This window comes from Bos javanicus, chromosome 28 (genome assembly GCF_032452875.1).
Source record: "Bos javanicus breed banteng chromosome 28, ARS-OSU_banteng_1.0, whole genome shotgun sequence".
NCBI classification, from domain to species: domain Eukaryota; kingdom Metazoa; phylum Chordata; class Mammalia; order Artiodactyla; family Bovidae; genus Bos; species Bos javanicus.
Window position 1 is genome coordinate 4976527 of NC_083895.1, and position 12543 is coordinate 4989069.

At 50.1% G+C, this 12543-nt stretch overlaps 1 protein-coding gene across 1 annotated transcript in view; it reads right to left on the reverse strand.

The window, feature by feature from the left end:
• Positions 1-11559, reverse strand: part of C28H1orf198 (chromosome 28 C1orf198 homolog) — a 35004-nt gene extending 23445 nt beyond the window's left edge. Inside the window, exon 1 of the mRNA XM_061404798.1 lies at positions 11184-11559. Coding sequence (XP_061260782.1) covers positions 11184-11507 — 324 coding nt within the window. The 5' untranslated portion in view covers positions 11508-11559. The remainder of the gene's footprint in view (positions 1-11183) is intronic.
• Positions 11560-12543: the final 984 nt, after the last annotated feature.

Genomic DNA, 12543 nt, shown 5'->3' on the forward strand with positions numbered 1-12543 from the left:
GGGAGGCCACTTCCTAGGTCCTTGTCGGTCTTGGGGCCATGCTTGTGCCATTCACAGACACCAGATTCAAGGCTCTCTAAAGAGCACTCTTAGCTTAAAGTTTTCAGATCTAGCTGTAAATCAGAATCACCTAGGGTGCTTTTTGAACAGGCAGAAGCTGTGGGTCCCACCCGACATAGTTATAGAAAACCAACAGCTCCGTGTGTGTGTGTGCTCAGTCATGTCTGACTCTCTGCAACCTCATGGACTGCAGCCCACCAGGCTCCTCTGTCCATGGGGATTCTCCAGGCAAGAACACTGGAGTGGGTTGCCACGCCCTCCTCCAGGGTCATCTTCCCGACCCAGGGACTGAACTTGTATTTCCTGCATCTTCTGCATTGGCAAGCGGATTCTTGACCACTGGTGCCACCTGGCTATGATCCAACAACTCCCTAAGTCATTCGAATGCAGCTGTTCCCATGGGCAGCTCACCTACTTCAGTCCTCCACCTGACTCCCGCTTCTCATGGAGGCACCTGGCACACAGGCTGCATGTGCTGACCTCCAAGGCTCAGGCGTCCACCTCTCTGCCCAGGCCACTCCACCTTTAGAGGCGGCCTCAATCAATACTGCTACATGGCTCTCATCGTTCCCAAGTAAGGATTTCTAGTAAACCAACCTGGATGCCGGCTGCTCTCACAACAGGCCTGCGGTTTTCTGGGCTGGCTCTCACCTACCCCACTTTGAAGCAGGCAAAACCATGCTCTGTGTCATCAGTATACTAACCAAAGCAAACAGTCTCCTAAACACTGCAAGGCCTCAGCAAATCACGTCTAAACGCTGCTAAAGAAATATCAATAACCTCAGATATGCAGATGACACCACCCTTATGGCAGAAAGCAAATCACCTCTAAAGGCCTCAGCAAATCATGTCTAAAGGCTGCTTTAGAGATAAGAAAGCCTCCCTCAATGATCAATGCAAAGAAATAGAGGAAAGCAATAGAATGGGAAAGTCTAGAGATCTCTTCAAGAAAATCAGAGATACCAAACAAACATTTCATGCAAAGATGGGCACAATAAAGGACATAAATGGTATGGACCTAACAGAAGCAAAAGACATTAAGAAGAGGTGGCAACAATACACAGAAGAACTGTACAAAAGAGATCTTCATGACCCAGATATCCATGACGGTGTAGTCACTCACCTAGGGCCAGACATCCTGGAATGCAAAGTCAAGTGGGCCTTAGGAAGCATCGCTACAAACAAAGCTAGAGGGGGTGATGGAATTCAAGCTGAGCTATTTCAAATTCTAAAAGATGATGCTGTTGAAGTACTCCACTCAATATGCCAGCAAATTTGGAAAATTCAACAATGGCCACAGGACTGGAAAAGGTCAGTTTTTCATCCAATCCCTAAGAAAGGCAATGCCAAAGAATGTTCAAACTACCGCACAATTGCACTCATCTCACATGCTAGCAGTATAATGCTCAAAAATTCTCCAAGCCAGGCTTCAACAGTACATGAACTTTCAGATGTACGAACTGAATTTAGAAAAGGCAGAGGAACCAGAGATCAAATTGCCAACATCTGCTGGATCATAGAAAAAGCAAGAGAGTTCCAGTAAAACATCTACTTCTGTGTTATTGACTATGCCAAAGCCTCTGACTATGTGAATCACAACAAACTGGAAAATTCTTAAAGAAATGGGAATACCAGACCACCTTACCTGTCTCCTGAGAAATCTGTATGCAGGTCAAGAAGCAACAGTTAGAACCAGACACGGAACAATAGATTAGTTCCATATAGGGAAAGGAGTACGTCAAAGCTGTATATTGTCACCCAGCTTATTTAACTTATATGCAGAGTACATCATGAGAAATGCTGGGCTAGATAAAATACAAGCTGGAATCAAGATTGCTGGAAGAAATATCAATAACCTCAGATACACAGATGACACTACCCTTATGGCAGAAAGCGAAGAGGAGCTAAAGAGCCTCTTGATGAAAGTGAAAGAGGAGAGTGAAAAAGCTGGCTTACAACCCAACATTCAGAAGACTAAGATCACACATCCGGTCCCATCACTTCATGGCAAATAGATGGAGAAACAGTGGAAACAGTGGCTGACTTTATTTTGGGCGGGCTCCAAAATCACTGCAGATGGTGACTGCAGCCATGAAATTAAAAGACACTTGCTCCTTGGAAGAAAAGCTATGACCAACCTAGACAGCATAGTAAAGAGCAGAGACATTACTTTGCCAAGGAAGTTCCATCTGCTGCTGCTGCTGCTGCTGCTGCTAAGTCGCTTCAGTCGTGTCCGACTCTGTGCGACCCCATAGACGGCAGCCCACCAGCCTCCCCCGTCCCTGGGATTCTCCAGGCAAGAACACTGGAGTGGGCTGCCATTTCCTTCTCCAATGCATGAAAGTGAAAAGTGAAAATGAAGTCGCTCAGTCGTGTCTGACCTTTAGCGACCCCATGGACTGCAGCCTACCAGGCTCCTCCATCCATGGGAGTTTCCAGGCAAGAGTACCGGAGTGGGGTGCCATTGCCTTCTCCAAAAGTTCCATCTATGCAATGCTATAGTTTTTCCAGTAGTCATGTATGGATGTGAGAGCTAGACTATAAAGAAAGCTGAGCACCGAGGAATTGATGCTTTTGAACTGTGGTGTTGAAGAGTCTTGAGCTCCTTGGACTGCAAGGAGATCCAACCAGTTCATCCTAAAGGAAATCAGTCCTGGGTGTTCATTGGAAGGACTGATGTTGAAGCTGAAACTCCAATACTTTGGCCACCTGATGCAAAGAACTGACTCACTGATGCTGGGAAAAACTGAAGGCGAGAGAAGAAGAGGACAACAGAAGATGAGATGGTTGGATGGCATCACTGACTTGATGCACATGAGTTTGAGCAAGCTCCAGGAGCTGGTGATGGATAGGGAAGCCTGGTGTGCTGCAGTCCATGGGGTCGCAAAGAATTAGACACGACCGAGCAACTGAACTGAACTGAACTAAAAGGCCGCTTTCATTTCATTCTTTCCAGAGTTCAAAGGTTACATACAACTACTGCAACAGCATTTCTAATAATGCCTCTGCATAACTACAGTAAGTATGTAATCATAAATACTCTGATGTCATAGAGTCAAAATATGGTGTGCTGTTTGTTAAATTTCTCCTGCCACCTAGATGGCTCTCTTAAAGTTAGAATCCCCAACCATTAAGCTCCCCAGAAATACATCTAATTTTTCTTGAGTGGTTCAGAAGTAGTGCTCACTGGAACCATACATTAGCATTGTCCTCCTAAGTCCATAAATTGGGGGAGTTTCCAGTTGATTGATAGATGGTTGCATTTTGGCTTAAAGTTAAGAAGTTTAAACTGTGAAATACTCCAAACTAGAGAAATGACGCTCAGATGGTAGAGCCTGCAGGAGTGGGAAAGACACTCCCTGTGTTTCTGTCTCATCCCTTCAGGGATGTTTGCTGCCCTGGGCCTCTTGGTACATCCTTCACCAAGCACCTTCTTCCTGATGATCTGCTTAGTGTTAGTCTGTACCTCAAATTCACAGGAGCATGTTAAAAACAGAAGGGAGGTAATCATACTCCCTGGTATTTAGCCAAATGGATCGAAAACTTCAGTTCAGTTGCTCAGTTGTGTCGAACTCTTTGTGACCCCATGGACTGCAGCACACCAGGCTTCCCTGTCCATCACCAACTCCCAGAGCTTGCTCAGACTCATGTTCATCAAGTCCGTGATGCCATCCAAGCATCTCATCCTCTGTCGTCTCCTTCTCCGGCCTTCAATCTTTCCCAGCATCAGGGTCTTTTCAAATAAGTCAGTTTTCAAATGAGTCGCATCAGTCAGGATGCGACTGACAGATCAGGCAAAGTATTGGAGCTTCAGCATCAGTCCTTCCAATGAATATTCAAGACTGATTTCCTTTAGGATGGACTGGTTTGATCTCCTTAGGTCCCCAGAAACACCTACACATGGCCGCTTATAGCAGCTTCAGTCAGAAATGCTAATACTTAGAAACAAGTAAGATGTCCTTTCATGGGTGAATGGCTAAGAAAACTGTGGTACATTCAGGCTGTAGACTATTATTCAGTGCTAGGAAGAATGGGCTATCAAGCCATCAAAAGACACAGAGGAAACTTAATGCATATTACTAAGTGACAGAAGTCAATCAGAAAAGGCTGCATACTCCATGATTCCAACCATATGTCATCTGGAAAGGGCACAACTATGGTGATAGTAAAAAGATAAGCAGTTGCTAGGGACTGGAGGGGAGGAACGGAGGAGCAGGAAAAGCATCCAGGGTTTTTAGGACAGTGAAATACTCTGTATGGTACTATCAATATAATGATGGAATTGTGTCCTCAAACATTAGTCCAAACTACTGAATGTCCAATATCAAGAGTGAACAATAGGGCTTCCCTGATGGTGCAACGGTTAAGAATCCGCCTGCCAATGCAGGAGACACGGGTTCGATCCCTGATCCGGGAAGATCCCACATGCTGCGGAGCAACTAAGCCCATGCACCACAACTAGGGAAGCCCAGCGCCTAGAGCCTGTGCTCTGCAACGAGAGAGGGCACGGCGATGAGAAGCCCACACGCCACAGCAAAGAATCCCCCAGCTCTGCGCACTGCAAAGAGAAAGCCTGTGCCCAGCAACCAAAATCCAGCACAGCCAAAAATTAATTAAACAGATTATTAAAAAATAGTGGAAAATACAAATTTTTAAAAAAGAGTGAACTGAATGTAAACTATGAACTGGGTGACGGCACGTAGGTTCACTGATTATAGTAAATGCACCGCTGTGATGGGGCTGTGGATTCCGTGAGGGGGAGGGGCTGTGCGTGTACAGGAGGTGGACATATGGAAACCTCTGTACTTTCTGCTCAGTTCTGCTGTGAACCTAACAATGCTCTGACAAATAAAGTCCACACACACACACAAAAAGGGAAGGAGTAAGGGAGAAGAATATGGTCTTTTTTTTAACCAACTGCTTATTCTTAGGGACTATTGTTTATATATTTATGGAATCCATGCTTTCCCCTTTGACCTGCAAGCTGAAACTCCAATATTTTGGCCACCTCATGCGAAGAGTTGACTCATTGGAAAAGACTCTGATGCTGGGAGGGATTGGGGGCAGGAGAAGGGGACAACAGAGGATGAGATGGCTGGATGGCATCACGGACTCGATGGACGTGAGTCTGAGTGAACTCCGGGAGTTGGTGATGGACAGGGAGGCTTGGCGTGCTGCGATTCATGGGGTCGCAAAGAGTCAGACATGACTGAGCGACTGAACTGAACTGAACTGATTGCATACATTTAATTCTGCTGAAGTAAGATGGTTTCCATCAGTGGAAGTAGGAAATTGCAGTTCTGACAACAGAAAAAGAGTTACAATTTAACTATTGGGCAGGTTCCATCATAAACACAAGTACAGAAACTCAGGCCTTCCCAGACCTTACCAAAAACAAAAACTCGAGGCCAAGGTGGTGACGGGAAGGTGGGTGGGGGAGAGGTCAAAGGAAACAAACAGGAGAACGGAGTCGGAAGTTGAAGACAGGTCTGGCCTTGATTTATTTTTCTGAGAAATGGATTTTTTTTTCTTCCTTTAGAATGTCAAAGTAACTCCCGTCAATTACAAGATGACTTCAGATGTGCCAGGAGGCTTCCCAGCTCTGCCCCTCACCCTGGGAGACAAGGAGCAAGTTATTTCACTTTTTTGCAAAACCTGTTCCCTGGTAATTACTGGGCCACACACGCACGCTGGGGGGCGGGGGGCGCCAGGGGGAGCCAGTGTGGCTGCCTCGGCTCCCAGGGTGAAGCTTTCAATGCCCTTCCTCCTCCAGAGGCACCAGCTATGCAGGGTCCCAGGCCAGGTGCTTCTCTAGACAGAGAACTATCTGTCCGCAAAGGGAAGCCTGTGGAAGAGACCCAGAGCCTCCTCCTCACAGCCTGTGGAGGTGGACACGGACCCACGGCCACGTTCTCAACTCCTGCTCGGAGCTGGGGCACAGGCACCAGGACATGGTAAAGCACATCCACCCTGTCGTCTTTTCTAAAGAACTATATGCATCTGCCAGACAGAAGTGTGGGATTCATAATTACACATTCCACCCTTCTTAAAAAAAAAAGTCCAAACACTGAAAAAGTCACTCTCAAATGTCTCATTTGGGGGCCAGAGGCTGAAAAATAAAAAGCCAAGCTGCTGAAGCGAAAGGGGAGGAGGTGATCTCACACATCACAAGTCCTGCATCAGGAAGCCACAGAGCCAACCAAACTCACATCTGATGAAGATTTAATCACTGAGCAGCATTCTGGAAGGACTACCACATGCTTCATAATGCTGCTTCTGCACTGTTTGAAACTCTTAACAGTAACATACAGGTACATTGGGCTTCCCTGGTGGCTCAGCGGTAAAGAATCCACCTGAAATGCAGGAGATGCAGGGGACGCGGGTTCGATCCCTGGGTCGGGAAGATCCCCTGGAGGAGGTCATGGCAACCCACTCCAGTATTCTTGCCTGTAGAATCCCACAGACAGAGAAGCGTGGCGGGCTACAGTACATGGTGTCACAAATAGATGGACACGAGTGAGGCAGCTTAGCACGCACGCACACACAGGTATGTCAGTTTAGAAATCGTATACTTATTTAATTAGTTTATTTTAAAACACAAACATCTAGGCTGTCCAGCCTAGACCCTAAGGAGAAAGGGCCTGGATGCCAGCAGCTCATCAAAGTCTGCTGACTGGGGGCTCCATACTGACCCCCTCCTCCTGAGCACTTCAGGGAAGGGTGCTTCACCAGCCATGGGGGAGCAGGAGCTGGACAGGCAGCAGGGCTGTGGAAAACTGAGGGGCCTTCAGAGGCCTGCAGGAGTCAGGAAGCCCCAGGAAAGGAGGTGAAGGCCAAGTGGGGTGAAGAGCAGCCAGCCAGTCCTCCGGTTCCTGCAGGAGCGGGAGGGACACACGGGCCGGGGGAACACCTCCTTCCGACAGCAGCTGGTCACTAAGCTGCTGAACAGGAGGTGGAGCTGTCTGGCTCCAGGGCTTACAACCCACATTCTCCAGCACTCAAAATCCAGATCCAGGTCCCTGGGGTTGGCACATGGAAACATCCTTCCTGCCAGCCCCACTTACTTTATAAAGAGGTAAAACAGGCAAGTAGGTCCGTGAGAAGCAACACTCCGGCTGCCCACATTTCTGAGTTCACCTGCTTATGGCTTATCTGGAGCCTAGCTGTGGCACAGAGCTCAGAACCCTGAATTCTCAGATCCTGCTAGACTGGTGGCAAGAATCTGGGAGTAAGGGCAGGGAGCAGAGAGCTAAGCATGCCTAGAAAGTCAGGGTTTTGTTTTCTGTTTTTGCTATTTGATAACAGGAAGCTATGGAGGCAGACTGGAATGATACCTAAATCTCCCTAGATGAAAGCTCTTCATCTCCCAAAATAAGCCGTTCCCCAGACTTTTACTGCTATAGGAAGAAGGCAGGAATTGAGAAGCACAGGGCAAGTCAAACTGCTGAAAGCACCTATTTGCAAACATGCCTTAACGTTCAGACCAAACATGTGATGCAAAGGGCAAGCCCAATGTCCCTGTCTGCAAGGCCTATAAGCCCGAAAGGTCCGGTGAGCTGGGGATGCTCAGTCACTTAGTCATGTCCAATTCTTTGCGACCCCATGGACTGCAGCCCTCCAGGCTCCTCTGTCCATGGAATTTTCCAGGCAAGAATGTTGGAGCAGGTTGCCATTTCCTCCTCCAGGGGATCTTTCCGTCCCAGGGATTGAACCTGCATCTCTTGCGTCTCCTGCACTGGCAGGCAGATTGTTTACCACTGAGCCACCTAGGAAGGCTAAGCATCCCTAAAGCATGAATGGCTCTAGGGTCTAACATACTAGGCTTAGGGAAATAGTCACTCAGTTGACTGCCAAGGTAGTAAGAACCAAAAAACTGATAGAACCCTTCACAGCTTCCATGCTCAAAGGCAGGCCGCCAGCCTCCCTCTCTGCGTCAGGCTCGTCCTCCCAGCAAGGGTGGATCTGGGCCTGGACACTGGTCCTCTTGCTTTACAGACAGCAAACGTAAAAATGAACACACAGATGGCATGCTGCCACACCTGTCCTACACAGAGCAGCCCCGCGTGTGCCAACTGGATGTGTGAGTCGAGCCCTGTCCACACTCCCTGCCACCAAGATCCATGACCATCAATACACAAGCAAGTTCCACTTGCTTGTTCCTGCAACACATAACAATGACTGGATGACCGTCACAGTTGAAGGCTGTATTCGCATGATCTGACATAAAATGTGGCTGTCTGGGATGCAAAAATGTAACTGGCGACAGGGTAGAGGGTATTCAAAGAAATTGGCGATGTCCTGGTCCTTCACGATAGCTGAAAGGGGGGCACAATCTGAGGCTGGAATGATGGCTGATCAGGAGTCCACACCGTGGACAGAGCAAGCCCAGCTTTCGATATGTGCCCCAAGGTGAATCCCCAGAGCTCATCAGAGCAGAGCTCCTTCTCATGTGGGACTCTACACAGCCAACTCTAAGCTTAGCAATGGAAGGAATTTATTTCATGACAGTGATTTTCAAAAGTGGACATAGACAGACTACAGCTAACAACCTTAATGTTGACATTTTCGCCACTGGCAGCAGCAGCCATTTTTAATCCCATAGGCCTTCCCTACATATAAGCTCCACCATCATCCTGTTACTGTTCTTCCCACTGTAGGAGTTCAGAGACATTAATGAATTACCACAGTCAAAAAGTTAACTGATGCGGAGCCAAAGCAAACCCAAGACTCACAACCAAGCCCAGGTGCCTCCTATTACAGCCTTAGAAAAGGCCCTGGGAACCCAGTATCCCAGATGGTCTTTCCCAAGTATCTACGAGGCCCACCCTGCCTGTTGTCCAAGATCAGACACTGGCTAAAGCAAGAGCTGGGGCTCACCTGAGCACCTGTCCTTCAATGAGCCAACTGGGGATGCTGGCAGTGGCGGAGTCCAAGGAGTATTCTCTGTTTCAAGACTGGCTGTGGAGGCCACAGACACTACATCTGAAGGCAGATCAAACAGGAAGGGACAGAGCGGCTGACTCAGTCTGGTTCAGGGCCCTTTTGGGTAAGCCTGGGGCCACCTATTCAGGCTACTCCGTCCAGCAGCCTACAGAGGGGGCACCCCACCATCACCCCTTGTGCCTGTCCCCATCATCACCCCTTGTGCCCAGGAGCCAACTCTCCTCCAAGAACAACTGTACTCCTGGGCATGAGAACACCAACTCTACTCTGGTGCCAAGTCGATGTAACACACTTTAAACTCCCTAGTGGGATTAAATCACTGTAGCCAAAAAGACAAAAAAGCTCTGGGCAATGTTCCTCTGTATCTTTCTTCAAACTCACTGTGTCTCTGCCATTCTTGCTGGGAGCCTGGCAGGAGGTTTGCAGATCATGCTCCTAGGCAGCTTTTGCAAAGCTGAGTTCAGTTCTGAAAAACAGGGCTCTTGTGCTCCTGGAAGAATATGAAAGTACCACAACAAAAAGTTCTATTGGCTGTTAAATTGCTTTGGGTTTACAAATTCACAAATGGCTCAGTCCGGTACCCAGTTAAGGAATCAGAGTACACAATTCACTTGGTCACATCTTATCAGCAATATGGCACAGGCCTTTTGATGATGAACAGGCATGTGGATCTTACCCAGGCAGAAAGGGAAAATGACAGTGACTCTCCAACATCTGTAAGTACTTGCAGGTTTATTTCCTCTCAGTTTATTTACTCATGACGTTTCCAAAAGGGGCTGCCTGCTTTTCCATCACCCAAATCTGAGCACCAACACTGCAAACATCTTTAGAGATGCTTATTCTCACATTAAACATGTTTCAGCTCTGGGATTACACTTTAAACGTATATTCTCATCCCTTCCGTTACCACACCCTCGTTTTTCCTGGCAAAGCCTTTAGAGTTTAAAATCCAATGAAGACTTTTCATCCTGTCAGAATAAAGCCATGTGGGCAGCATATTTCTGCCTCTCACACATCCCTCACATTAAAGTGGGTTTATGACCACAAACATTTTGTATTAATCAACGTTTCGCACACCCATGCCTGAAAATCAGATTAAAACCTCATTCTCCACTTCCTTCCGCAGTCCACAACTTCCTCAGAAAATCTCTCCAAGCTTGGCCCCTCATCCCTGCAGCCTCAAAGCATGCGGATTTCATTGTATACTGCTTGCTGTTTTCGACTTAGACCAAAAGTTGAGTTTGAAAAGCCCAAGAGACACAAATTTGGCACCAAACAGGTTTTAGTTAAACACATTTCCAGGAAAAAGCCAACTTTCTGAGCAGCACAGAACACTCAGGCCTTTGTGACTTTCCATGGGTCATCCCTGAGTTTTTTCTAGCTTCAGGGTTTCTTCCTCCAGTGACTACCCCTCTAGAAGCCCCAGCAGAGTGTCTAGGTCAGAGGCCCAGACATGCCCTTATATGTACCAAAGGTTTGCAACGGCTCATTTAAACGTATCCAGTGGTTTTCAATGGAAAAGAGGGGCCACCACTCTCACTCCCAAAACAAAGCTGCCCATGGGGCTCACTCGGAAACTTCTAGGCTTTGGGAAATCCTGGAAGGCACCTCTTTATTCTTGTTATCTTGCTTGACAATTTCAGTCTCCCCGCACAACTCATTACAAATATTAATAATATTATTACGTATAAAATGCTGACTACCTTCCCTAGCAGGGTTGGGGTGGGTATTATTATTCTTGGGGGTACCTGAGGCTCTAAAATGTTAGGTCACCCACGGCCAGACAGCTAAATGCCAGAATAGATTAGAACCTAGGCTGGCCTGGCTTAAAATCCCCTGCTGCTGCCAATTTTGTCTGCCTCGCTACCAGCAACTGCCTCCAGCTCTGGGAGAAGTCTCAGGTCCCGTGCTGCCCTCCGGGGCAGGTCTAGATGGAGGGGTCTTGAATGACCTCTTTCCTTCTCTCGGCGGTTCTCCACAGGCTCCCCCGGGGAGCCCCCCAGCCCCCGACCTCCGGCTCCAGGCCGCCCCTTTCACCCACTCGGCTTCCTGCGCCTTCTCTCCAGCCCCTGCCCGCGCGTCTGGAGGGGACGGCTGCTAGCCGGCAGGTGTCTGCCCGGCCGCGGGCGCCTCGTGTAGCCGGGGAGGGGTGGAGGGGACGCCGGCCCGTCTGCACCTACCTCGTCCCCGAAGCGCACCACCTTTTGGCCCGTGGGCCCGCGCAAGCCGGGGAAGCGGGCGAGCTCCTCGGGGTCGCCGGGCGCCGAGGCGCTCGGCCCCACCAGGCACCGGTCGATGATCTCGTCCTGCTGCGCCGGCGGCAGCCGCGCCCACTCGGGCCCGTACTTCTCCCGGATCTTCTCCTTGTCCTGCATGATCTTCCTAGCCATGGGGCTTAGCGACGAGAAGTACGTGAAGCGCTTCCGCTCCCGGTCGTCCAGAGGCCGGTTCGCGCTCATGACGGCCGTGCGCGAGGCCGCAATCGCCGCCGCCATGGACGCCATGCCCTGCCTGCCCGCAGCTCTCCGCCCCCGCCCCGGCCCGGCCCCCGGCCCCGGCCCCAGCCGGGAGGCCCGAGCGCCGCCCCCACCCCGCCCCCGCCCCGCCCCGCCCCCCGAACAGCGCCCTTCCGCCCCCAGGAGCCCGGGCCCCGCCGCCCCAGGAACCCCGCCTCCGAGCCCGCCCAGCTCCCGAAGCCCCGCCCCTCCCCCCCGACTCCCGGGGCTCCGCCCTCCGCGCCCCCACCCTGGGAAGGCCGCGGTCTGTACCCCACTGCTTCCGGAACCTGCCCTCCGCACTCCCACCGCGGCACTCCTGACTTGGCGCCCCCACCCCGGGAACCCCGCGTCCGGCATCCCGCATCCACCCACCGCCGGGAACCCCGCCCTACGCGCAGCTCCCCGAGCTACCCTCTTACGCCTCGTTGCGTCCTCCAGATCGGCTCTCTCGTGTGTTCCCGCGGTGCCCCCACTTTTCGGGGCTCCCCTTGACCAGCGCAGGAGGTGACTGGCACGTCCCCAGGTCCGCGCCTGGCAGTTTGATGGGATTGCTGCTGGTGACCGCCATAGCGCCACGTGGTCACTAGTTTGACAAAGGAAACTTTTCTCCCTCCCAAAAGACAAACCGGCATTTCTGGACCGAGCCACAGGCCACCTTATTCTTATCCCTTTCCCAGCTGAGCCATCTTTTTCCTCTTTCTTTGAACTGTCCCCAAACCTGGACCAGGGTCTTGGCGCGGTGAGCTGTCAGAAGGGTTGGGCTCGGGGCAGCGAGGACCCTGAAGATACGAGCTGGGGAGACTGGACTAGTGTCTAGAGTGTTGAAAGAATATCAATTTCCGCGGCTCCAAAAGAGAGGAGTTAAGTGAAGTGTCAGGTAGCTCATAATGCCTTTCGCTAAAAAGGAGTTAGGAACTGCCGGGTAGGCATCTGGGGCCCGCGGGCTAGTGCACACCTGTACTTCGTTTTGCTTTTGCAGGTGAAGACTTCTTCCCCAAATCTGTCGTTTGGTCTTTGCTTTCTCCAAGATTTCGTTTTGGAG